Source organism: Osmerus eperlanus, chromosome 2, assembly GCF_963692335.1.
Source record: "Osmerus eperlanus chromosome 2, fOsmEpe2.1, whole genome shotgun sequence".
Taxonomy (NCBI): Eukaryota; Metazoa; Chordata; class Actinopteri; order Osmeriformes; family Osmeridae; genus Osmerus; species Osmerus eperlanus.
In genome coordinates this window covers 7,114,769-7,138,857 of record NC_085019.1, presented here as the reverse complement: position 1 = coordinate 7,138,857, position 24,089 = coordinate 7,114,769, and the positions used below count along the sequence as shown (strand labels likewise).

Sequence of the window (24,089 nt, the reverse complement as noted above, 5' to 3'; positions counted from 1 at the left end):
AAAATAGGCCCTCTGGTTACGCGTTTGATATTTCATCTGTCTCTTTAACATCCCATTGTTGCTCACTTGCACACACAGGGGTGCCTGAGTCTCATGGCTCATTACTAGCTTGGTCTTTCAAAAAAGGCTCCATCCATTGCTCTGTTCTAAGACCCTTGAATAGGAAAACATACAATAATATCTCAAAATATCTGACAGGATCTGTACATTTACTGCATAACTTCAAAACAAACAAACATAAAACATCCAGTACCATATTCATTAGCACAATATCAACATACCTAGGAGGGTGCTTACTCTGCAACATTTTAAAAAGGATCTACATTCACCTTACAGCAAATATGGGAGTGTCTTATATGTCTTACTGTGTGACTCCTTAAGAAGATTGATTGGTCAAATGTTAAAAATAGACCAAGGCCAAGTCCAGACCTGGGTGTGAGAAAATGTTCCAAGGATCAGTGGTGGGGTATTTTCCTACCCAGTCTACGCAATAAGTGCTCTCCATCTAATAATACCTTAATAATAACAAGCTTAATTTGTGGTTATTGGTTTCTTCCGTTTCTTCAATAGGCCACCTTATTCTTGCCGACCCACTTATTTTCCTGTCTTACAACTTACCTGAGACTATATCACAAAATGAAAGGAATTAATCAGTCATCAAGTCACAGCCCTTTAAGTGTCTGTATCATCAGACAACTTTTTGAAAACGGACAAACTGTCCTGCCCATTTTTATTTCAAAAAATATTTTCAACAACCACATCAGTTATTAGAAAAAGCTGTCCCATCCACAACTGAAAACAAACTTACGGCCGGCCCGTAGTAATCTCTGACATGTCCTGGATATTTTCTCCATTTGTCATTGAAATGGTACCTTCTCTGGTCCTTGAAAGACTCCAAGCTCCTAATCAATTCATTGGACAGTCCTGTAGTATCCCATAAATGGACACTTGTTTTCCAGCATCAAGGACGTTTGGAAGAGGTGAATCTGCAATGGTGGGAGGAGCAGGGAAACCTTATCTGACCTTGCTGAACTGGTAACCACCTCAGAGGAAAGATGGCAACCAGACAGCCTCTCCACGAGGACAAACTCTCCTGCCCCATTTGTGGAAATATTCTGAAAGAACCTGTTTTGCTTTCCTGTAAACATAAGTTTTGTAAAGCTTGTCTGAAGGACTGCTGGGAGACTCAAGGGGGTAAGGAGTCTCACTGCTGTCCCCTGTGCTTGCGTCGTTCCTCAATGGACGAGATTATAGTGAGCACTATGCTGGAGAAGTCCTGTGAATCCTACAGGGAATACAAAAGGAATGATGATCCTCTGGCATGTAAGATGCATGGAGAAAAGCTCACATGGTTCTGCCTGGAGGACTTGGAGCCCACTTGTGGAGTGTGCCAGGCGACAGCAGCACACAAGGGGCACAGACTCTACCCTGTTGAGGAGGGTACACTTGACTGTAAGGTAGGAGAGGAAATGTTATGTATAAATGTATATAATTACACTAAACACAATTTACATCGTGTACATAAGTTCCCTATCTTATTTGTTTTTCAGCACAGCGTATGTGGTATTGCAATTTGTGTGCACTGTAAGTGGTCCACTAACGCTATTGTTATTCAGTACTGACAGCTTTTGCTACTTATTGCTACTTCGACACTCACAAATAGTGTCTACTAGGAACACCCATCTTAACATGACAGAGAAGACTATACAAGTCTTATTTTTTTTTACAAAACTGAAACTCATACTGTGTATAAACACTCTTGTACTTCTCCAAGTCTTATTTATTCTAACAGGAATATACTTGTCGCTTCTGGGAGAGTTTAATATTGCTCTAATAATACACTCATATTTTGGGTGGGTCAGAGGGCCTCTGGGGTCACTGAAACCAGAGTCCCACAAGGTTTCTCAAGTGTGTGCCCCTCCGCATACCACTCATGCACACCTGTCACCTCTGTGACCCTCTCTGGAGATGAAGGAACCACGAGTAAAGCAAGGCTAATGTAGGATCCGACTTTGAGTGGTCACGTCGTCGTTATCATCTCTCTCTGCTCTAAATTAAGTCGCTCAACTGCATGACCCATACTCTTCTGTTGCCATGGCATGAGGCTCATCTGCCTTCTTCGTCGGTCCTTCTCTCTCATTCCCGACACGATGCTGCAGTGGCCGTTGAAAGCTCCATGTCGTGCCAACATCTTGGCCCGCTACCAGCTTGACCCGGTGCTAAAGTGTTGATGTGCTGCTATTCCATTCCAGGAAGAACTCAAGAGTGCATTGAAGCCACTCAAGGAGAAGCTGAAGCTGTACAAGAAGGCTAAGCTTGTTTGTGATCAAACAACAGCGCATATCAAGGTAGAGTATTTTTAGCAGTGCATTGTGACTTATTCTAAGTATATACAGTGCTCACATGTTAATATAGATTGTGGCCCTCCAAACTTGTCATTCCAGAACCAGGCAGAGCATACAGAGAAGCAGATCAAGGATGAATTTGAGGCTTTACACCAGTTTCTCAGAGACGAAGAGGCAACTAGACTGATGGAACTCAAGGCTGAAGAGGACCTGAAGTGTCAGACGATAAACATGAAGCTTGAGGAGATGTCGAAGGAGCTCACGTCCCTCTCCAATACAATCAGGATCGTGGAGCAGGAGATGAGATCTCCGGACATACCGTTCCTGCAGGTAAAACGATGACCCGTGAACTGAATTGACAAACACAATCTAAACTCAATCTGAAATGATAAAGCTGTACTTGAAAACATGAATACCGTATGTGTCCATTTAAGACATGTATATCTCTGTCTCTTTCAGAACTACAAGGATACTATTAAGAGGTAAGTGCAGTTAGGTGTCAAGGGTATGACCCATGGCTCAGTCATGAAATAGCTAATCCGACGATACCCAATAACGACTACAAAATAGACCCAGTCTTATCAACACAGGATTCAGACTTTGCAGTGGCTGGCTGCACTCCTTTATAATGGAAATATGACTGTACGACTGTAATCCTGATGTCCTTCCAGAACCTGGCGCAAGCCCCTGGATCCACAGGAAATCTCCGGAGCCTTAATCGACGTGGCCAAGCACCTGGGCTCCCTGAAATTCCACATCTGGGATAACATGAAGAGCATCATTTCATACAGTGAGTCATCGGAGCCTGACGCCATCATTCCACACATCCTTCCTGCCCCATCCTCTCTCCCTTGTATTACTAATTGTGTCTGTGTATTGTCTGTCTCTGCCTATAGCCCCTGTGATTCTGGACCCCAACACGGCGGCGTGCTGCTTCGTCCTGTCAGAGGACCTGACGGCGGTGCAGTGCAGCGCCCGGATCTTCAAGCTGCCGGACAACCCCGAGCGCTTTGACATCAGCGCCGAGCTTCTGGGCTCCGTGGGCTTCTGCTCCGGCCGCCACAGCTGGGAGGTGGAGGTGAAGAACAACTCCTATTGGGTGGTGGGCGTGGCCAGCGAGTCCATCAACAGGAAGGGGAAGCACGTCCTGACGCCATCGGAGGGATATTGGACGATACGGTTTCGCAACGGAGAGCACAAGGCCTGCACCGCCCCTTGGGAAGACCTGACTATGAAACAAGAGCCACAGGTGATCAGGATTGTGCTGGACATGGACAGGGGCAAGTTGACCTTCTACGACCCCCGGGAGCGGAGGCCCCTCTACGCTTTCTCTGACCTCATCATACCCAGGGCGTTCCCTTACTTCTGCACGGCCTGTAAGGAGCACCCTCTGAAAGTCCTGCCTACGAGGCTGTCCGTTTCTGTAGAAATGTAGGGCGCCTGCATGGAGCGTCAACAGACGGAAATGTGTGGAAAAAAAACATACTACCTTACTAACAACATGGTGTGTACTACCTAGAGGTGAATATCAGAAGTCATTTATGAATGAAGCATGTTTAGTCGATACTTATTTGTCTTGACCTGTGTGAGAATGGTGTGTACTTTATTAAGTAAAAAAAAAGCTCAGGAATATGCTAAATTAGAACTAGCTTTTAAATAATAAAAGATAAACGGTTGTCTCTTTAAAATATTCATTTTTTGCATTACACCCAAACATTGCTTGAAGGGCAGAGCAAGTATATTATTACTATTCACAATCAGTCATAGTAACAATGTTACTCTAAAGGAAAAACACAGTTACAATAATTTAGAAATTTTAAGTAAGCTTTTCAGCATGAATGCAAGAAATTGTTATGAACTGGTAACTTTCTTGGCTGAAGTTCTCTCTCGGACAGCATGAAGACAAAAGACTTTAGGACACCATGGGCACCAAAGGCACATAATATTGTGAGAATCATCATGTTAGAGAACAAATCAGCCATTACTTCAAACATGATAAAGAGTCTATTTAGTTTTATGCAATCTTGCAATCAAAAATATCTTGTGTTGTGGTAAATGTGGGCGTTCGCATTGCATGTGGCTTCCCATAATGTGCGACCTCACAGTCTCACCGACACAGTAACTCACTCAAACATGGACAGTCAAGTATTTCCTAAATCTGTGAAACGTTATTTTCAACTAAACTGTGCTTGTAGAACATAACTGCAAGGTTGGAGGCATTTCTGTTCATTAAAACTCTGTAACTAAGGTGCTTTGCCTTTTACTCACCTTCTAATCAGCAGATCTGCTCCTTCTAACAGCATAACCGCTTCAAGTAATACCCACAGAATCCAAACTTTAAGTGCATTGTAGCTCAAAGGCTTAGCGGTGTTCATTTGGCTAACTGAGGAATTCAAAATAAAGTATAAAGGTAAAACTCCCTCTTGTGAGAACTGGGGTATTATTCATACAGTGTTAAAACAATGGTAACAGTACTTCATGGAGACTATTGATTAATCAGTAGCCATTCCATCTATGAGGCCCTGAAGGGTTCAGATCTAGGTAGCTGGTGTAGGGCGGATGGGATGGATAGCTCATCGCATCACTCTGCCTCCTCTTTCTACAGTACGTGTTCAGTTGAGGCCCTCTTCACAGTGCCTCTCCACTCAATTTCATAGAAACATCCGGCCCTCCACTATGGCGCTGTGCAGAGCCTCCGTCACAGCCTCATAATGCCCTGCCCTGGAGTTTAGAAAGTAGATCTGGTCAGTTGAGAAGCGCGGGTCGTATCCTTCCCTCTGCAGCCGAGTCTTCTGGATCTTAAATGTGCCTGGATGAGAGAAGCAGACACACACGGAGAAGGAATGGAGTGGAGGAATGGAAAGGGAGTCAGGTGGCTGAGCGGTTAGGGAATCGGGCTAGTAATCAGAAGGTTGCCGGTTCGATTCCCCACCAGACAAAATGATGTTGTGTCCTTGGGCAAGGCACTTCACCCTACTTGCCTCGGGGGAGTGTCCCTGTACTTACTGTAAGTCGCTCAGGATAAGAGCGTCTGCTAAATGACTAAATGTGAAATGTGAATGTGGGAATGGGAAATAGAATACCAGGGGGCAAAGGGTAAAAAAAAACAAAAAGGGGCCAAAACAGTCTGCTGACCTGTCGTGTCGACTTGTGGTGAGATTCGCAGAAACACAGGACGAGCGTAAGGGGGCAGTGCCTGTTGAACCCCTTGCAGGAAAGCCGCACAGTCAAAATTCCCTGTTGTGTCCGCAACAGCTGCCATCCCTGCCTTTCCCTCCACGCCTGAACAGGAAACACACACACACACAGATCATCCCTCTTCCTCATCGCTCAGGTCGGGTCAATGTTCCATGGGGGAGAGGGAGGCTGGTCTAACCTGGCACTGTCACCCCATACACTGCCACGTCTGCCTGGCCCAGCAGGGTGCTCAGAGTGCCCTCCACCTCCGTGGTGGAGACGTTCTCCCCCCGCCAACGGAACGTGTCCCCGCTACGGTCCCGGAAGTACATGTATCCAAGCTCGTCCATCACAAGGACATCGCCTGGTCACAGCAGGGAAGAGAGCAGAGGAGAGGAGGTGAGGAACACGATCAACTAATGGACAATAAGATTATATGACATCAGGCACAGTTCTAGACTGCTTTGACTGGGGGGGGGGGTTGGTTGGGGGGGGGGGGGGGGTTGGTTGGGGGGGGGGGGGGGGTTGGTTGGTTGGTTGGGCAAATACTAAAGCAGCGGCCCTGTATGAAATGCCAAACTGAACCGTAAAACACTGAGGCCCCCCACCTGACAGATATGCCGAATCATTCTTTTTAAAGACATTGTGCGCAATCTTCTTCCTGGTGGCGTCTTGGCTGGCGTAGCCGTCGAAGCGCCGCAGCGGGTCCTGCTGGTTGATCCGACCCACCAGCAGCCCTGGCTCGCCTGGAGGGGACAGAGGGGTTGAACGAGTACAGGCCTGGCCGCTGATTGGCTCGGTCATCCGTTTATCAGATGGGGTCTCTTACCAGGGAGACAGGGCACACAGAGGCCCTGGCTGTCTCTCACCAGCTCCATGGTCTCCTCTTCCACCTTCACCAGGCGGATAGGATACACGTTGGGCAGGATGCGGCTGTTGAACCCACACGCTCCCACCTGCGGAGGAGACCACACAGCTGAAACACCACGACACGCAAAGAGCCGAAGACTGAAGGCACTTCCGCTCAAGACTTCATGACCCCTCCCCCCCTGACCTTGCCATCCATGTTGGCAATGCTACAGTTGCATTCGGTAGCTCCGTAGAACTCCCCGACCTGGGCGACGCCAAAGCGCTCCGTGAAAGCTTCCCACACGCTGGGGCGGAGGCCGTTCCCGACCGCCAGACGGACCCGGTGGCCCTTCTCAGAAGGACGCACGGGCTGGGACAGGAGGTATCGACAGATCTCACCTATGTACTGCACCACCTGCAGGGTTGTGTGTGGGCACAAGACAGGCACAGACATGATTTACCGAGGGCTTTGCGAAAGAATCCTAAAGCAAATCCTCTCATCTGACTGGCACCGTTGTACACACTACCAGGAAATATCAACATGGAGAACCACTCACAGTGCAGTTGTACTTGATACAATCTTCCCAGAAACGACTGGCAGAGAATTTCTTCTTCACCACCACAGTGAGTCCATTGATGAGACACTGCCCTACTCCCATGATGTTACCTGTACAAGCGGGGAAAACAGAATTACAAGTATAAGCAGTGATTAAGTGAGGCCATCAAGCCTACAACTGAAGACAAAAGGAAAAGATAGACACAGAGCAGACACAGGCGGGCATAGACAGGGGGAGAGAGTGTAGACACAGTATCCCATAATTCCATACTTTTACATGTTCTCCTTCATCAGAGGCCTTTATCCAAGGTGACGTACGAAAGTGCACACGAGATAATGAAAGTTCCTCACCGTCCGAATACAGAACAGACCCAACTGGCTCTGCGTTTCATTTACCTGCCGAGTGGTAGAGGGGCAGGCAGTCGTAGATGACGTCGTCGGCGCGCATGCGGAAGGCATAGTATCCGAAAGCTGCGATACGGTAATACCTGTGGGAGGAAATAACACGGCATCAAAAGGGGAGCTCAAAACATAGCACCTGGCTGTGCTGTAGCAACGTGTCCACCACGGAGCCAAGTGTGTTTCCCATCTGGAAGCCAGGATGATGGAAGACTCACCGGCTGTGTACCACAATGGCAGCTTTGGGGAGGCCAGTAGTACCAGAGGTGTATATATAGAACAAGCGATCTGTAAGGACAAAGATGGAGGACGAGTGGGGTTGGAGCCAATGGGCAAGGGGGGAAAACCATGGAAACACAAGATGACCCTATCCCTATGTATCTGTAAACCTGTTATAGTTGTAGTTACATAGGAGCTTCTGTGTACTTACATACTATTATACAAGTGGAAAACATGCTTCATGTTTACGTGCACTTGTCCCAGGAGAGTGTCCCATTCCCTTTCCAGTTGAGTAATAATATCGTGTGGTAGACACTTTAATGACTTTATACAGTGTATTTGTGGTTACTACAGGTATCAACAGGTACTTCATAGGAAAAATGACTTTTTGTATTGGCAAATTAAATCACTGCTTTACTGGCTCTCTCTCTCTCTCTCTCTCACACACTCTCTCACACTCTCTCACACTCTCTCACACTCTCTCACACTCTCACACACTCTCACACACTCTCACACACTCTCACACACTCTCACACACTCTCACACACACACACAGACACACACACACAAACACACACACACACACACACAAGCTCTTTAAAAAGAAATATTGATACGTGATATTACGTATCCAGCGTAAGCTGTGGTAAAATATAGAGAGCAGAAATGCAAGCTGTCCCTTGGCTCCGGAGCTAAAACCTACAAGCCACAAGCTATCCCTTGATGGTCCTGGTCTGTGAGAGGAGGGAGCACAGCCTGTAACACTCTCCAAGCTGAAGGATTTAGATTTGAACATAAAGGTTGAGTTTTTATGGCAATACAGTCACTGTACTTCCATAAAACTGTATGGCTAAAACTTCAAACATAAATTACAGGCCGTTGCCTAAGACCTGAATGGCCGCCTACCATTGAAGCCTTTCAGAGGGTAACAGGGGGGAGGCGGCTGTCTTGATGCTGATGCTAAGATGGGGTCCAGAGGCTGGGCTCCTAGAGAGGCCAGGCGATCTGGACTGAGCTCTCCTGTGCAGAATCGTACCATGGACTGGTTCAGGGAAGAATTGACCTCCAGCATAGCTGACGGGAGAGATCCAAAGAGCTTCACAGTCACATAGATAAGACAGAATGTTGCCCACCATATCAAATGGATTGGATTTCCCTCTTCCTCCATTGGCAAAAACCCCCACTTACCGTCAGCAAGCTCTGCTCCAAAGACAATCCCTCGTGATGCGGATACACCGATACAGTGCACGAGGGAGTCAAGACGCAGGTTGAAGTTGATCAGAGCTGCCTCCACCCCGACCTTGGCCAGACCCAGCCACAGGGCCACCTGCAGTGGCCGGCTCTCCATGAATAGGGCTACCACATCCCCAGACACCCAGCCCTGGGCCAGTGCCCACTGGGCCACAGAGTTGGACAACTGATCCAACTGGGTGAAGGTCCATGTCTCCCCTGTGGCCTCATACACCAGAGCTGGTTTATCAGGGTGGAGCTTCACTGTCTGGGCAAAGATGGAGGGGATGTTGCTTCGACGACGCAGGTGCCGCCACAGAGCCAACTTCACTTGCAAGAGCACATAGAGGCCACTGAGAATTTTGAGGAGACATCGTAAACGATTACTTTGTTGACATTCTATAGCATAGTCTACGGAGAAATTGATGGCAACTCATTAAAGTAGCACAAAAACACCAAAGGTTTTTGTCAAATGCTCACTTGAGGTCTCTTTTGGCTGTGCGTACTGCAATGTAGAAGTACTTCCATCCACCTATGCCCAGGTAGACTCCGAAGCTTGCTGCCAGGCTCCAGGACCAGGGCACCCCGAGGAGGCGCATCAGACCCAGGGAGCCCACAGTCACTGAAGCTTTTGCCACATTGCGCATTCTTGCAATGCAAAGGATGGTGAAGAGGAGAAATAAAGTGGGACGTGTGGTCAAGTCTAAGAAGTGTAATCAAGGGTGTAGGCAATTACACTCATTATTTTGTAGACTCACAGTATACCCACTTCTTAAGCAAATTCACTGTTGGAGGATATCCACTTCTTCAGTCACAACTATGCCAAAGGTATGTATAATCGAGATAGGAGAACAGAGAACATCAGTTATTAAATAATCGATCCATTCACTTCTCAGCCAATTTGGCTGAAATCAGACTATTGGCAAATTGTACGTGATTTGTAAAGTAAACTATCGATTACACTTACCGACAGTATGATAGGCTACACGATTAAACGGCGAAATACTTAGAGCGATGTTTTTAACCTTTCACCTAAAAACCCTGTCGAGGAAAACGGGAATACTTGTTGGGTTTCACTCAACTATGGTATGGAGTTCCAACTGCCAACGCCAGGTACTGTATTGTAAATGAGCCAAACCCGTAGCTTATCCTGTAATTTAGTAATATTAACTGTAGTTTGCGACACAGTTTCTAGTAAACGCGAATTGTTACTTCATCGTCTATTTCATTAAACATATGTCATTGTTTACGCGTAACCGAGATCGAGATAAAAAAAAATCCAACTATCCAACTATCCGCTATCCAACTGATAAATGTTATTTTTGAGTGAAACCGCATTCGACTATTCTTTCTACTCCATATTGTGTGTTATTGCAGTGCGACCAGTACAAAAATGCACCACACGTCTCAGTGAGCTCATCTATTTGATAGCGTAGACGCCCATCAAACTCTCTGCTCAATTCAATTGGACGATGTCAGACAGAATCCGTTTCAGACCACCCTGCGCTGCGCTGCCATGCTACTGCTAACACTAGCCAGTTGATGCATGTGGGAATTGGGAAACAGCAATAGAAGACTACGCATGAGCTTTAATAAGACAACAGATTATCACATTACTTCAGTCAGATTGGATTAGTATTTGAATTAGGATAGCCTAACGTGTCTTTGATTTTTTTTAATCTGTTCAAGGTGTTCACAGAGTTGTTTTGGAAATAAAAAAAATTCCAGTTCACGTAACACTTTATGAATTGTTAACACGCATTGCCTTCATTTAGGATTGTGTTAGCAAATGTTTCCATTAATTTCTTAAGTATTTTAAGAACACTTAAATAAATTGGATATTTGCATTCTCCAGAAGTCTACTCTGCTCATTTCAGACTGCTGGGCTTCTTGCGCGACTCCGAGAAGGAGCTGCTCTGTATTGTCAACCTCTCAGGCTGGAACACACCACATAGCCTACGAAGCACTGCTCGTCTCAGCAGGATGTAGACCTACGGGTCCAGGATCTGGTTCCACGACGCTATGCGTAGACCCACAAGCAGACGCTGTGACTGAGACAGAAAGTATGGAACCTACGTAATAGTACTGACCTTCAGAAATGTATATGAAGAGCTGTGTGTGTTTGTGTGTGTGAGAGAGATAGAGAGAGAAACAATTCATAGTGGTTAAACCTAGTGGTTTGTGCTATAGGCTACATGTAGTAAAATGGAAACCTGTACATAATGAAATCTTATTATATGAATACAAGTAACACGAATAGGCCGATTTAGAATGGTGACTTCCATCAGTCAAGAGGAAACTAAAGGATGATGAAATGCAAGTGTCAAAATTGACTCACTATGAAGGGGCCTCAGCACACACAGGAAACTGAAGTGAAGAGAGCCAGTTGGGCCATCATTTCAACATCCAGGGAACAGGAGGAGGATGAGGCAGAGGCGGAGGTCCCATATCGTCCAGAAGGTTTTTTCCTGAATCCTCGCAAGCTTGTCCGGCATGCAGCAGTGCCAACCCACTCAAGGTGTTGCAAAGCAGGGAGAGGATGGATGAGTGCTGAGAACCCCGCGTGAAGCAGGGGTTGCGTGATGGCCTGTACAGCACTCCACAGCCATGGCACTGCCCAGCAGAAGTGGGCACAGGCCAAAGAAGACCATGGTGGCCCCAAATGCCTGGCAGACTTCCTTTCCTGGCTCAGTTTGTCTTACTGTAGCCCTGTGTCCTTGACTCAGAGCCAGGTGCAGATAGAGGGCGAAGGCTCCAGGGATCCCCTGAGATCCCAGGTCGGCCACCAGCAGGATCTTGGCCAGCTGCAGGAACGGAGCCTTGGCACGCTGGCGTCGTCTCACTCTGGATTTGGTCAGGATGCCTAGAGCAGTGAGGTTGGAGAGAGCCCCTAGGGTCATGGTGAAGCAGGACAGGCTCAAGGAGGGAGGGGGGGTTGGTTCAGACAAGCTGACATTGAAGGCCTGGGGTCTGGGGTTTGCAGAGAAGTTGAGCTCCGGGAGGAACAAAGCAGAGGACAGGGATGAAACTGTGGACATGATGTGATAGGCCAGCAAGGTGTCATCTGCACAGAAGCAGAAACTAAAAGTCAATTATTCAGAAGTGGAAAAGTATGCAATGATGTCATGTATGTGTTTGAGGTGTCCTAGAGCTTGATATCTCTCAGAGCTTGATTTCTCTCAGAGCTTGATTTCTCTCAGAGCTTGATTTCTCTCAGAGCTTGATTTCTCTCAGAGCTTGATTTCCACTCAGCCCTAGTCAGGCATCATCCAGTACGTACATGTGATGCATGAGAATTTCTGAAGTCTTCACTGCAAGTCTTTTGCTTGCTTGAATGCCTGACAACAGCGGCATTAACATCTCACACCTTGCACCGTTTCATTCTATACAGTATTATTTAATCCGAAATTGGATCTTACTTTCCTGTTTGCAGTATGTGTGTCTCTGTAAGAGAGAAAGAGTGATAGGAAAAATTATATAGGTTGAATGGAATGTATGAAGAAAGAATGTGCAACAGAGAATGATGCCGCTCTGAGGAAATGTATCAACTCTCAAGGTCCCAGACACCAGCACTGCTTTGTCAACTTCACCAGCATATATGGCATCCCATACTTTCTGGCACTTTTGTGTCACTTTCACATTTTCTTTTGTCACCTCTCCAATTTTTGTGGGGGGGGGGGGTACTTTCATGCCAATCAAGGAATCGTGGAGTGGACAAGCAGAACAGCCATAACAAGCTGCAATTTCCTGTCAGAGAGGGAATAAATGACAAAGCAGAAAATGGTTCCACGAAAAGAGATGGGGAATAGGCAGCAACAAAAGAGATTTGTGATGTCAAACCCATCATGTCATTGGATGGGACAAGGCTTTAAATTGATGCCATGAGCAATGACACTCCCTCCAGGTCCATGAATGAAGGGCCTGTATGTGAAGTCACTGGTGCACACATGCCACGCTGAAAGAGATACAAAACAGCTTACTATACATTCCCTAACAATCCTAAACCAATCTATACTATAATGCAAGGAATCTCTGTGTGTGTATGTGTGCAAGTTTTATAGTATGTTTTTAGAGGAACAATTAGCTTGAGAACCAGGCACTGTCCAAAGTTGTAATTTTGCAGGTGTCCAGTCCATCTTAGGACCCAAGGATGTGCGGTACCTTGGTTGTTTGGATGAGCACTTCGAGGCCGCAAAAAATAATTAAACATGAAACAGTTGTGCCCAGGAGTCTGTAACTTGATGATTAGAAAATGTCCATTCGACAGGAGCAATGTTCTTACTAATTTAGCCTCCTCTGTGGGTTGACGGTGTGTTATTCATGTTAATGTGAATCAGAAAATACAAGACTATTTTACAAAACTGCATAGCACAAAGGAAAAAATACAAATGCTAATGTAAACATAGCAAATGCCCCTTCGGCAGAACTGTACATGTAGCATTGTATGATGAATTAGGCCTACAATTATGACAACTAGCTCAGCCATTGTGCATGTCATGACTCATGTAATTAACTAAATGTCTAGATGTTTGTGGGGGTAAAACTATTTAACAGAGAACCAATATAATAGCCTACATTCTAATCAACACGACACAATAATTGATAATGTAGGAAACAACAGATCATAGTAGATCAGATCATTTGATTGAAAGTACCAGAGCATTGTCAATTTGGTCAAAATAATGAGAAAGTGCTTTTATGATGTGCATAAGTGACTAGATGATGTGGAGGTTGAACAAGTACTGCACTTTTGAGAATTTCAAATGCGACCTGAGAAATGCAGGTATGGTAACCTTTGGAATGTCTTGCATGTAAATGCATCACCGCCTGATATTTCAATGAAGCATCAGCTTACTTTGCACAATTAGTCACAGATGAAACTGGATGAAATGCCAGACTGGACCAAAGAGAAAGAGCAGAGTCTTACCTGTCTGGTGACCAAATCTGCCTGTCTTATCTCCAGTGGTGACAGCCTCAGTCTGTCACACTCAACTCAACAGCCAGGGGTGCTGGTAGCTTGTCTCTTCTCAGTCTCTCAGCACTTTATAGTCAGAAACCGTCCCTGTCCTCCCTTCACCGCTCTCCACACTCTGCTCCCACTCTCTTTCTCTTTCCTTCTCGCTCTTTCCGTCCCCCCTTTCGGTCTCCTTTTCTCTCAGTGTTGAGCCTACCCGTGAAATTTTGTCATGTTTAACAGTGTATTCATTTGGTTTCCGTCATGTTCAGCTGTCATTGGCATGGATTGCCTCAAAGGCACCTGTGTGATCCTGAGGACATTAGCTTCAAACAACAAAACGAAACACCATGATTAAAGATACCATGACGCCTTTCCCCTCACCATTCATCAAGAATGCCATGACTGAACTAAACTAAATAGTTATTGATATAATAGGAATTGTTAGAAGCATCGTACAAACTGAAAGATGCGCTGGATATTGGTGAATTTCATGAATAGAAATGTAATACAGAGACATTTCAATTTGTTGTTTATGCTTAAAGAGACATTCATCCACCTCAGTCCTATCTTTCCCAGACTGTATTGTATGTCTTCTTACAGTCAATGAAGCGACTACAGAGCAGTGAGGGAAGGAGGTGAACTCATTTAGTTTCTGTATAGGGGAATCAGGTGGCTGAGCGATTAGGGAGTCAGACTCGTAATCTGAAGGTTACCGGTTCAATTCCCGGCTGTGCATAATGACGTTGTGTCCTTGGGCAAGGCACTTCACCCTACTTGCCTCGGGGGTATGTCCCTGTACTTAATGTAAGTCGCTCACATGATCAGTAAATAATTATGTCATTTCATTTTCATGAAACCTTTTGATTCTACAGAATAGCTGAAGCTACAAATAATCTATCTAAAAAATGTTTTTGAGACTGGCTGGCATCCCTGATGGCACCTCTTCTCCTTCCTGCTTCACCACACAAGATTAGAGTCAGACTAAACCGACTGATACTAACCGGAAAACACTTTTACAAATGCAAGGCCAACATTTTTACATAATAGCAATGGATTGCAGTGACATTTCCTGTTTGCATTTCTTAAATGACTATGAATAATTAAAATCAGACTTCAACACTTCAGACATGTAATATTTTATTTGTACAAAAAATAACTGATGAAGAGTACATGTTTGGTACGTTATTGCATCAATCTTTCTATTTTATGAATATTAATATCCATATTGCTGTTGCACTTAATAAAATATTCTTAACATTAAGCTAAAAGGAAAATCTTATTTGTGGTTGTTCAGAGCTAACTTTACAAATATTCCTGCACATAGCAACCTCCAGGTCAAGGACGGGCATTGTAGCTAATCATCAGATGAGACTATAACACAGAACTAGAGAGGGTACAATTTCTGGGGAAATTGTAGGGTGTGCTTGCTTGCTTCGGTTGCACAGGGGTCCGTTTTTGAATGACATTTTTACAACTGATATATCTGTATATTTTATATTAAAATGCATACTTATTATTTATAAAGATTACATAGATTTAAAAGCATTTTTTTTGTGCTGCTCATTTACAACTGAAAATACGAGTGAAGTGTAGAATTAAATATGATGTCTTCTCATTTCCCCTGCAAGAGGCAGCCTCATAGCTGAATCAAAACGAATAAATTTGGCAGACCGGTGTAAAAATTGACCTAATCTCTATGACTTAAACGTCCTTTTAAGTTTTCCCTTCTCGTGATATTTTCAGGCATTTAGCCTACTCATATTGCATTCATTCATTAATAAAGAACCCCCTTTGAAGATTATTCTACGACGTTACCGGCAGTAGAAGATGGAATCGCGATTCAAACAGTACCATCTGCTAACTGAAAATATGCCCCCAAAAACGTAAATAAGCTTGACATTTATTTAGTGGAAAATCGCTCATTCATAAAAAGCTCACTGGTAGCGATCATTGTCAGTAACAACGCAAAATGCGATATAGCCCTGTGTGGAGAAGCTGCCCCGGTAAATTGTACTACTACGGTACAGTACTAGACTACTGCTGTGTTCGTCTCGGTAGCGATTGCGTTGGTTGAATTGGATTTAACGTTCCGTTGTACGGTTTAGGCTGAAATTAATTATTTTCATGAACAGATTGACAAAGTTTAGGCTGTGGCAATGAAGTTCAGGTTAGTAGTTAGATATACTTTTGATTTAAGTAAGGGGAGTACGCCGAACATGTTCTGTCGCCGTTTGACTTCCTACAGCTGTGTAGATGTTTTTGTAGTGTCTCGCGTAGGCTACAGCGTTGCAGTGATACACTGGATTGAAACCACAGGTAATGATAATTTCACTCACAAATCGTTTACTTGTAATCTAATGTCATAATAAATCCTACAACGAAAATGTATATGTGAGGAATGTTTATTTTAACGATTGAAAACAGATAACGCTACATCATAGACCACTGTAGTATGTGTTGCCCGGGCAACACAGGCTAATGTCATGATGCTAATACTTCAGTGAAATAGTAGACTACTGTTTCCGAAAGTAGATGTACTTCCTTAATAATATCAGCTTATACTGTACATTACACATCACAATTGTGTGTCATATCACAAAGTAAAATGAGTAAATAGTTATCACCCTGGCCTCTTTGCTTGTGGCGTTTCTGCAGCTGCCTTGCAGTAAAGCTATAGTTAGCCTAGCTATCCCCCAAGTTAACAGATGCGAAACGAATGTTCTGCCAAAGGTAGTCACGCGTGTTTTCGTGACGTTAGTGACGTAGTGACGTTAGTAACGTCAGTGACTGTGGCTAGCAAATTAGCCACCGTTAGCTTCACTTTTCGCCACAAAAACTTAACTTAAGCCCAAACCATGCAACGGAACGTAAATTCCAATACAAGCAACTCAATCGCTACCAAGACGAAACTTTTGACACCTACGTTGTCTATGTAGGCCAAATATTGACTGAGTTTTAGGGGGGCAAAAAAAATAAAAATAATAATAATAATAATATATATGTGAGAGAACAAAGGTTGTGCTCTCGCCGAAGGCTTGAGCACACCCAATAATAAAAATACTGCAAATTTTACATTCCAATTCCATCTTGCTCCCTTTTTGGATAGATATGGTTTGAAAATATATAAATACATATATGACATGAACATACAAACACCAACAGAAAACATCTAAGCAACATTTGATCGTTTTGTCATTGATGCTTTTCCTCTTGATTGTCTTAAAAAAATAGATAAAGTACCTGGATGATACTGAACAAATTATAACTAAGCCAATGTGTAAAACAGAGATTTGCCCAGCTTCAGTCCGAAATCTATCAGAACTGTCTATGTAACAACACATAAAATACTACAATACAACATACAATAAATAGCCTTTTAAATCTTTCCTCTCAATGCTTTAGACCAGCTCAATATTTACAGTACGTGCTATTAACAACATGGCCACCTCCTTATCCAACCTCAGGCTAACAGGGTTTCCATGTGTGAACTAATTACAAAGTCCGACAGTGTGAGAAGATCCTTGATCATTAATTGTTTGGTTAAATGTGAGACTCTCCAGTGTTCTGGGCACTCTTGGAAGTCTAGGAGAAAACAGAGAGCACACAAAGAATCCATATACATTTAGTTAAATGTGCTCGGACAACTCCCAGACTACATGCATCACTTCACATAACAACTTCCTTTCATACTAATTTCTGGATTACCTCACTCATTATTGCTTGTATATAGATCAAAAAGTATCTCCTCAGTAATTTTTCTTCCTTTGTGTTGCTGAGGTCATTTTTGGATGTTCTTCAGTCTCATTGGAGGGGAAAGAACTGGACAAATTCCATCTCTGCTCTAGTACTATACACTGCCCACACATAGCTCATTGGTTTAAATTAACGGTCTGATTTATTCAACGGGTCTCTGGAGGGTTATTTTTCCATTAAGCAGTAAAACTGCTAAAAGCAATTGGCTCCACAAAATGCCTGGTCAATTTAATTGGTATTTAATGGGAATTGTATGACATGGATACCTTTGTTGTACTTTAATAGGATTGGTCTAAAACTGGGGAATGTAATTAGGGGGAATGCACTGGTTGTGGTTGTTAGATGAATGAAGATATAATGAAAGATGTAACATTGCAAGGGTGACTACAACTTTCTCACAAACCTGGGATTTGCTTGTTTGGTTAGAACTGAACTCTGAGTACTTCTTCTTTTCTGGTGCACAGACCCTGGATAGGAACTTGCTGTACTCCTCTCTCACCTACAAGAAGCAAAAACCAAAGAGAGCGCAGTCATTCCAAATGTGCAGTACATTTCTATACAGACCCACGTGCAGTAACAAGCATGCTTGTGAGTATCTTGATCGAATGAGGTGCAGTATTTCTAATGTATACGCGCTAATCCACTTAGGAACTGAACAGTGACCAAAAAAACGGTGAAAAGAGTGTGTGTGTGACTCACCGGTTTGGAGAGCAGACAGTGCATGACAAATATCAACACCCCTTGGAGGCTGTTTAGGATGGTGAAGAGATAGGACATGGCCAGAGTGCCCTGGTCAAACTGGAAAACGCCAAATATCCACATGGTGCCCAGCACACACAGCTGAGCCACCGCAGTAATGGTGAAGGCCCTGCAGAGAGTGCCAAAGAGCACACGTTGAGATCCTGAACATGTTTGACCGTCCAATGGCTAGTCTGGCGGCCTAGTCCGGTGAACTCACTTGATCTTGCGTAGGTTGTCGAGGTCAGGGTTGAGGCTCGAGAACTTCTGGGCCAGCTTCCACACAGTGATGAGGAAGAAGAAGACGTTCACCTAGAGGAGAAACAGGGATTCGGTTCGCCTTTCAGGTCAGGATGAGAAAAATGTAGGATCAAACAAATGTTGATCTGTAGACAAAGGGTACTTTTCTTTGATCTATGCTCCACACTTACTCACCATGATGATGACACAGACAGGGCCAAAGAAACTCCAAATGAAGGTATCTTCCAGGCTGAGCCAACAGCTAAAACACACACAATACACATTCATGCTGAGTATCTGTACATGACATACAATCCCTAAATTGGTATATTGAACGATATGATTGAAATGACTTCATTCTCTTCAATTCAGATTCAGACTAGAGGGCAGTGGCAACTCACTAGCGCGTCGTGCCATATCCCTTAGCATTGATAATGGCAGACAGGAGGACGATGATGGCAGGGACCCCATAGCCCCCTGCCATCATGTAGAGAGGTTTGAAGGTGGTGTTGAAGACCAGCACCACCATCCTGAAGAGCTGTACCCCCTCCAGACACATCCAACAAAACGCTGCCAGGAAGAAATAGTGCAGCAACCCTGCGACAATCCCACAGCCAACCTGAAGGGGGAGACAGAAGCAAGAAAAAAAGAGAGAGAGAGGATTAGGGTTCGTACAGGACAATCTTAGATGCTTTCATAGTTGAAATAAAGAAACAAAATACTATTCTTTGTTCACCCTCCCCGATGCGACGCTACGATTGTGTCACAAGTTACCGGGTTCTCTGTGCGGGTGATGCCGGCGAGGAAGACAAAGTCTGCGATGAAGAGGCTGATGCAGAGGTGGAGGTGGATGGTGTTGCGGGTGCTCTGGATGGAGCGGAACAGGGTGAAGGTGAGGATGCAGAGGAACAGGCACACTAGAGACAGGGACAGGCCCACCCAGGTGATCACCCGCAGCTGGAACTCGTCCTGTTTCGGGGGAAGATGGATGAACAAACGGTACAGAGGGAAAAGACAGGCGGACCTGTTGTAATGCTGACATCTCAATATCGGGTTAGGGTTCAACTTAGGGGTACACTTCATATCCAAAACAAGACCTTCGAGATGTTTGATAAAACCCAACGCAAGGGAGGTCACCCAAGGTCACGCCATGGCGACAACGGAGGGATCGAAACGAGTGTGTGCTATCTGTTGGGGTGGTAAGGTAGCTGCAGGTATACCCTCACCTTTATTTCATGGAGGGCCATGAGCACAGCAAAGCTGCTGAGGTGACTACAGGAGCACACTGTGTAATCCTTCTCGGACTCCAACACAGTGCAACCTCGGTCAGACCACGATCCACCGTCCAGCTTGGGCTCCCAATACACACAGCTACGCGACCCATTATCAGACTGGGAGACAAGCGCACAGCACTTTAGAACGGTGGAGTCACTGACGCTACGACAATCAGGAAATGACGGCGACGAAGTTGAATGGAGACAGTGTTTTTCGTTCTACCTGCTGCAGATGGTAAAAAGTGAACACCACGGGCTCTGTGAGGAGCGTGGTGTTGGTGTTGCTAACGCTGGCCGTCACCACTTTGGAGTTGAGTTGCGTCTGGTCCTCAGATTTCTTCCCGCTCCTAAAGAAGGTTTGTTTGGATGTATGCAGACCCTTATAGGTGAGGAGGGATATGGTTGCAAAACCTGTGATGTTCGCACACAGGGACAGGAAGCAAGTCTGGGGTTAGTCAACACCCAGTAGAAGTGGACAGTCTATTTCTCCATAGGATATCAGTACAGTCATGCTCAACGTTATAGCTTTTAAGCTCAATGCTAAAGATGGGATAGGTAAAGCTCTGCGGAGGAGCACTTGACTCTAGATGAAAATCTTGCAGGTTCAAATCCCCTGCTGTCTGTCTTTGGATAAAAGATACATTCCATTTCAATGAAAATGAGTGTAACCTGGGTAGGATGAGGCATCTCCTGCAGCAGTCTCCCAGCTGCTGTTCAGACGTGTGTGTTTGGAGGACAAGGAGACAGCCCCCCACGGGACGTCTGCACCTCTCTTCAGCAGCTCCACCTCTGTGAAGTGATAACATTTAGATCCCACCAAACACAATAAGGACGTGTTTGTCGATTGAACAATAAGGTAAGTAGCAACAATTTTGATTCAAAAAAAAGAAAAAGAAACAGTTAACCCGGTCACAGAAAACATAACTGACCTCTTGACTGCTTCTGTATGGTGGCTTTGAAGCCAAAACAGTCCTAAGTTTATGTCTTGCTTTGAGAACAGGAAAGTACAGGAGGGACATAAATATTGCTCTTATGTTCTGCTGGCTCTCTCTTACCGACTTGGTTGTAGGAGCGACTGGTCCTGGGGCTGTTCATCATGGGTCCGATCAGCTTTAATGCATTCTCCACAAACTCCAGAAGGACTGTCATTTTCCTGTTATCATTAAGTGGCCCGCCTTGCAGGAGCCCATCTATCATAGACAACATAGCCTAGACCCACACACAGAGGGGAGGGAGAGGAGAGGAAGGGAGGAGGAGGTTGTTGAGGAGAAATGAGGAGTACGAGTCAGAACCAGAGACTGTACCAAATACCTCAGCCCAACAACGCATCCTGAATTTGATCAGATAACAATATATAGTAGACAGAAGAATTCTGCTTAGCACAGTAGTATTATGGTGATACCTCCTGGCCCATGTTACACATTATGGGACATGAGCATCTATGTGTGGCAATAAAATAGTACGTTATTTTTAATAAGCAGACACTTTCATCCAAGGCGATAGACAAGGGGGTATTTGAACATGCAACCACTTGATCCGCACTCAAATGCTTTCCCACTGAGGTATCCCCATCCCAGTACAGTATGCCATATGTGGTGAGGTGCACCTCCAGCATTGGTGGAGATGTTATGAAGTAATTCGCCTCCCACGTGTAATGTGTGTCGTTAGGTAGTGGGTTAATCTCTGGCTGTAAATGGAATGAGTGGAAGTACTGTACCTCCAGCAGGAACTCTCCCTCCACTTGCCGGGCCCCCACCAGCCCTTCTGTCTCACTCAGCTCCAGACAACTGTTCCTCAGCAGAGTCATTGCGTTCTGTATATCGGGGAGCATCTGAGAACAAGGGAAGGGAAGAAAGACAGAGAGGGGATTGATGACACACGACATAGAAGGTGAGGGATTTTGCACTGTCGTGGAGTATGCAATGATAGAGACTCCTACCTCGAGATTGTCGTCAGAGTTAAATGTCTCACAGTTCAGCTCTGTGGGAAAACAAGAGTGGATTTAGACAATGAAATGGAGTAGGGTGGTGGTGAACCCCTTGCACATGGCGCGTGGAACATATATTTTAGAAACAGTTGAGTTTGTGAATCATTTCACCTTTGCACCTGGACTGTTCATTGCCATAGTTGGTGAATCCGACGTGGCAGGCACAGTTATAGCCATCAGCTTTAGTGGTACAGTTTCCATTTCCACAGAGTGAAGGATCTATCTTACACATCTCTGCAGATAAGAGACTTAGAGCCTTTAGGTATTAAACATCTCTTGATTCACACTTATGAACAACACTTTGAGCACTCTACAGACATCTGTAGCCTATTCAACACACCATAGATATGTTACAGATCTTACCCTTGCATAATCCGTCATTTTCACGTCTAAACCCAGAGTCACAGACGCATTGGTAACTTCCTTGGGTGTTGTTGCACTTATGCTGCCCACATATGTCATCATCTTCACACTCATCTCTGTCTGCAGAAAATAGTGAGTAAATACATTTACATGTAGTCATTTAGAAGACGCTCTTATCCAGAGCGACTTACAGTAAGTACAGGGACATTCTCCTCGAGGCAAGTAGGGTGAAGTGCCTTGCCCAAGGACACAACGTCATTTTGGCATGGCTGGGAATCAAACCAACAATCTGTGTGTTTAATAGCCCTAACCTCTCAGCCATCTGACTTCCCATAATATAATGGGGAAAAAATTAAATACAAATATAAATAAGAAGACCAGAGAAGCATGACACCACCAGGTAGATCAGTTTGTGGTCTCATCCATCAAATGTCAAGATCAGACATGTTGAACGTTCACTTTGGGCTTTGAATGTAAACCTACTGACAATAGCAGTAAGCACACACCTTCTTTCAATGTCCACTTACCGTTACATGTGACTCCTTCACCAGACGGAAAGGTCTCCTTTCCGTTACTTGAGACAAAGCCAGGAAGACACGTGCAAGAATAGTTGCCCATCGTATTGATACATTCTGAATTAGGACCACAGATATCCTCGTTTTCAACACACTCGTTGACATCTTAGGGGGCAACAGAAATACATAATGTCAGCTCTGAAGTGCATGCATCATATGGCATTACAGTAATATCATGCAGCATTGTTGGTGTTTTACAGTAGAACAAGTCTCATCACATTTTCTTATATGTTTTAGGAAAATAAACATTTCCTGTATCATAATTATATGAATTATAATTATGTATAATAATTATAATGTATAATATAATTATATTATAATAACAAACACTTTTTTTACCTTGACATTTTACAGACTCTGAGGCTGTGAAGTTCTTGTCCTGTGGATCAAAGCCTAGATCACACCGACAGTTGTAACTGCCATTGGTGTTGAAGCACTGAGCATTTACACCACAGATATCTTCATAGTCATCATCAGGCAGACACTCGTTTAAGTCTGAGGGAAAACACCAGACAAACGAAGGAATACAATACGATAATGATTAATCCTTCGCTAGAGAGATGAATGACTATTGAAAAAGTAAATAAAAAGCTACAGTACAGTGAGCATTTTCAGGATATACATCCAATAAGTATCTATTGAGCAATGTTTATAAAATAAGAAAGCAATGCAGAAATTACTGAACCTAAAAACGAACTTCTGAGAGAACATGTTATTTGCACATCATTCTCTGATCCTGTTCTCCAAATGAGAGATACTCATACCAATGCAACTACTTTGTCGTTTTTGGAATCCTGGGGGACATCCCAGCACCATCTCCAAGGAGACAAGAAGAGCTACAAGGGAAGCGGAAGTATGTCACTTCAGTACGTAATCTGTAACCCTATGCTTTTCAAACAGGTACATTGTGTGTCTTCTCTGATTATTTTGAGATAAATACACTATCTTACTTTGAGGAGAGACTGTAAACATCTGGCAGTGCCTTCAGCAAATAAGTGCCCTAACATACTGATTTCCTTTGATTGTTTCCACACCAATTGTGCTCACAGTATTTGCCTGTATAACCCATGAACCCCATATGTGTCTCAAGAGGTGACAACTTCCTGTGTAGCAGGAAACTGGCCATTGGCATAACATTGTGGATAATGACTATTGCTAAAACAGGCAGGTCAACTAGGATTGTGGCAGAATTAGACACCAGGAGTAGCAGAGTGGATCATTTGAGCAACATTAAGGTTTTAGTTCTGTTATACTATGTTGACGAATCAAATAAACACCCAAGAAGTTAAAATATTGTCTCAAAAATAATAATTGCTGCAAACAAATATATTTTCATTGTGCCAGACTGACAAAATTGTTCGAGTTGCCACTGTAGCTCTCCAAGGACTTTCCCAGAATATTACAGTCAACCATACCAGTAGGCCATT

General features: G+C 44.3%; 3 protein-coding genes across 7 annotated transcripts; 1 reads left to right on the top strand and 2 right to left on the bottom strand.

The window, feature by feature from the left end:
* The first annotated feature begins 896 nt into the window (after window positions 1-896).
* On the top strand, window positions 897-4,764 carry trim35-13 (tripartite motif containing 35-13). The gene is made up of 6 exons (XM_062449903.1): window positions 897-1,457; window positions 2,253-2,348; window positions 2,445-2,675; window positions 2,805-2,827; window positions 3,017-3,135; window positions 3,242-4,764. The coding sequence occupies exons 1-6, from the start codon at window positions 1,056-1,058 to the stop codon at window positions 3,778-3,780; spliced, it is 1,410 nt and encodes a 469-aa protein (XP_062305887.1). The 5' UTR covers window positions 897-1,055; the 3' UTR covers window positions 3,781-4,764.
* On the bottom strand, window positions 4,341-10,161 carry slc27a1a (solute carrier family 27 member 1a). 5 transcript variants are annotated; one of them, XM_062449798.1, is made up of 14 exons: window positions 9,743-10,161; window positions 9,534-9,592; window positions 9,256-9,423; window positions 8,734-9,128; window positions 8,452-8,619; window positions 7,545-7,614; window positions 7,324-7,415; window positions 6,929-7,038; window positions 6,577-6,786; window positions 6,352-6,478; window positions 6,131-6,268; window positions 5,722-5,886; window positions 5,481-5,627; window positions 4,341-5,154 (listed from the first exon to the last, which is right to left on the bottom strand). In XM_062449798.1, the coding sequence occupies exons 3-14, from the start codon at window positions 9,420-9,422 to the stop codon at window positions 4,997-4,999; spliced, it is 1,947 nt and encodes a 648-aa protein (XP_062305782.1). In that variant the 5' UTR covers window position 9,423; window positions 9,534-9,592; window positions 9,743-10,161; the 3' UTR covers window positions 4,341-4,996. The 5 variants fall into 5 exon arrangements, with proteins under 5 accessions (XP_062305782.1, XP_062305765.1, XP_062305756.1 ...); XM_062449781.1 differs by having other exon boundaries at window positions 9,545-9,592; XM_062449772.1 differs by having other exon boundaries at window positions 9,256-9,592.
* Window positions 10,162-14,856: 4,695 nt separating this feature from the next.
* On the bottom strand, window positions 14,857-23,161 carry LOC134009961 (adhesion G protein-coupled receptor E5-like). Its single transcript, XM_062449761.1, has 18 exons — window positions 23,002-23,161; window positions 22,615-22,767; window positions 22,088-22,207; window positions 21,836-21,958; window positions 21,677-21,717; window positions 21,455-21,568; window positions 20,793-20,946; window positions 20,407-20,526; window positions 19,961-20,148; window positions 19,690-19,854; window positions 19,238-19,432; window positions 18,865-19,082; window positions 18,659-18,725; window positions 18,444-18,535; window positions 18,185-18,353; window positions 17,889-17,984; window positions 16,778-17,314; window positions 14,857-15,116 (listed from the first exon to the last, which is right to left on the bottom strand). The coding sequence occupies exons 2-17, from the start codon at window positions 22,703-22,705 to the stop codon at window positions 17,273-17,275; spliced, it is 1,995 nt and encodes a 664-aa protein (XP_062305745.1). The 5' UTR covers window positions 22,706-22,767; window positions 23,002-23,161; the 3' UTR covers window positions 14,857-15,116; window positions 16,778-17,272.
* Window positions 23,162-24,089: the final 928 nt, after the last annotated feature.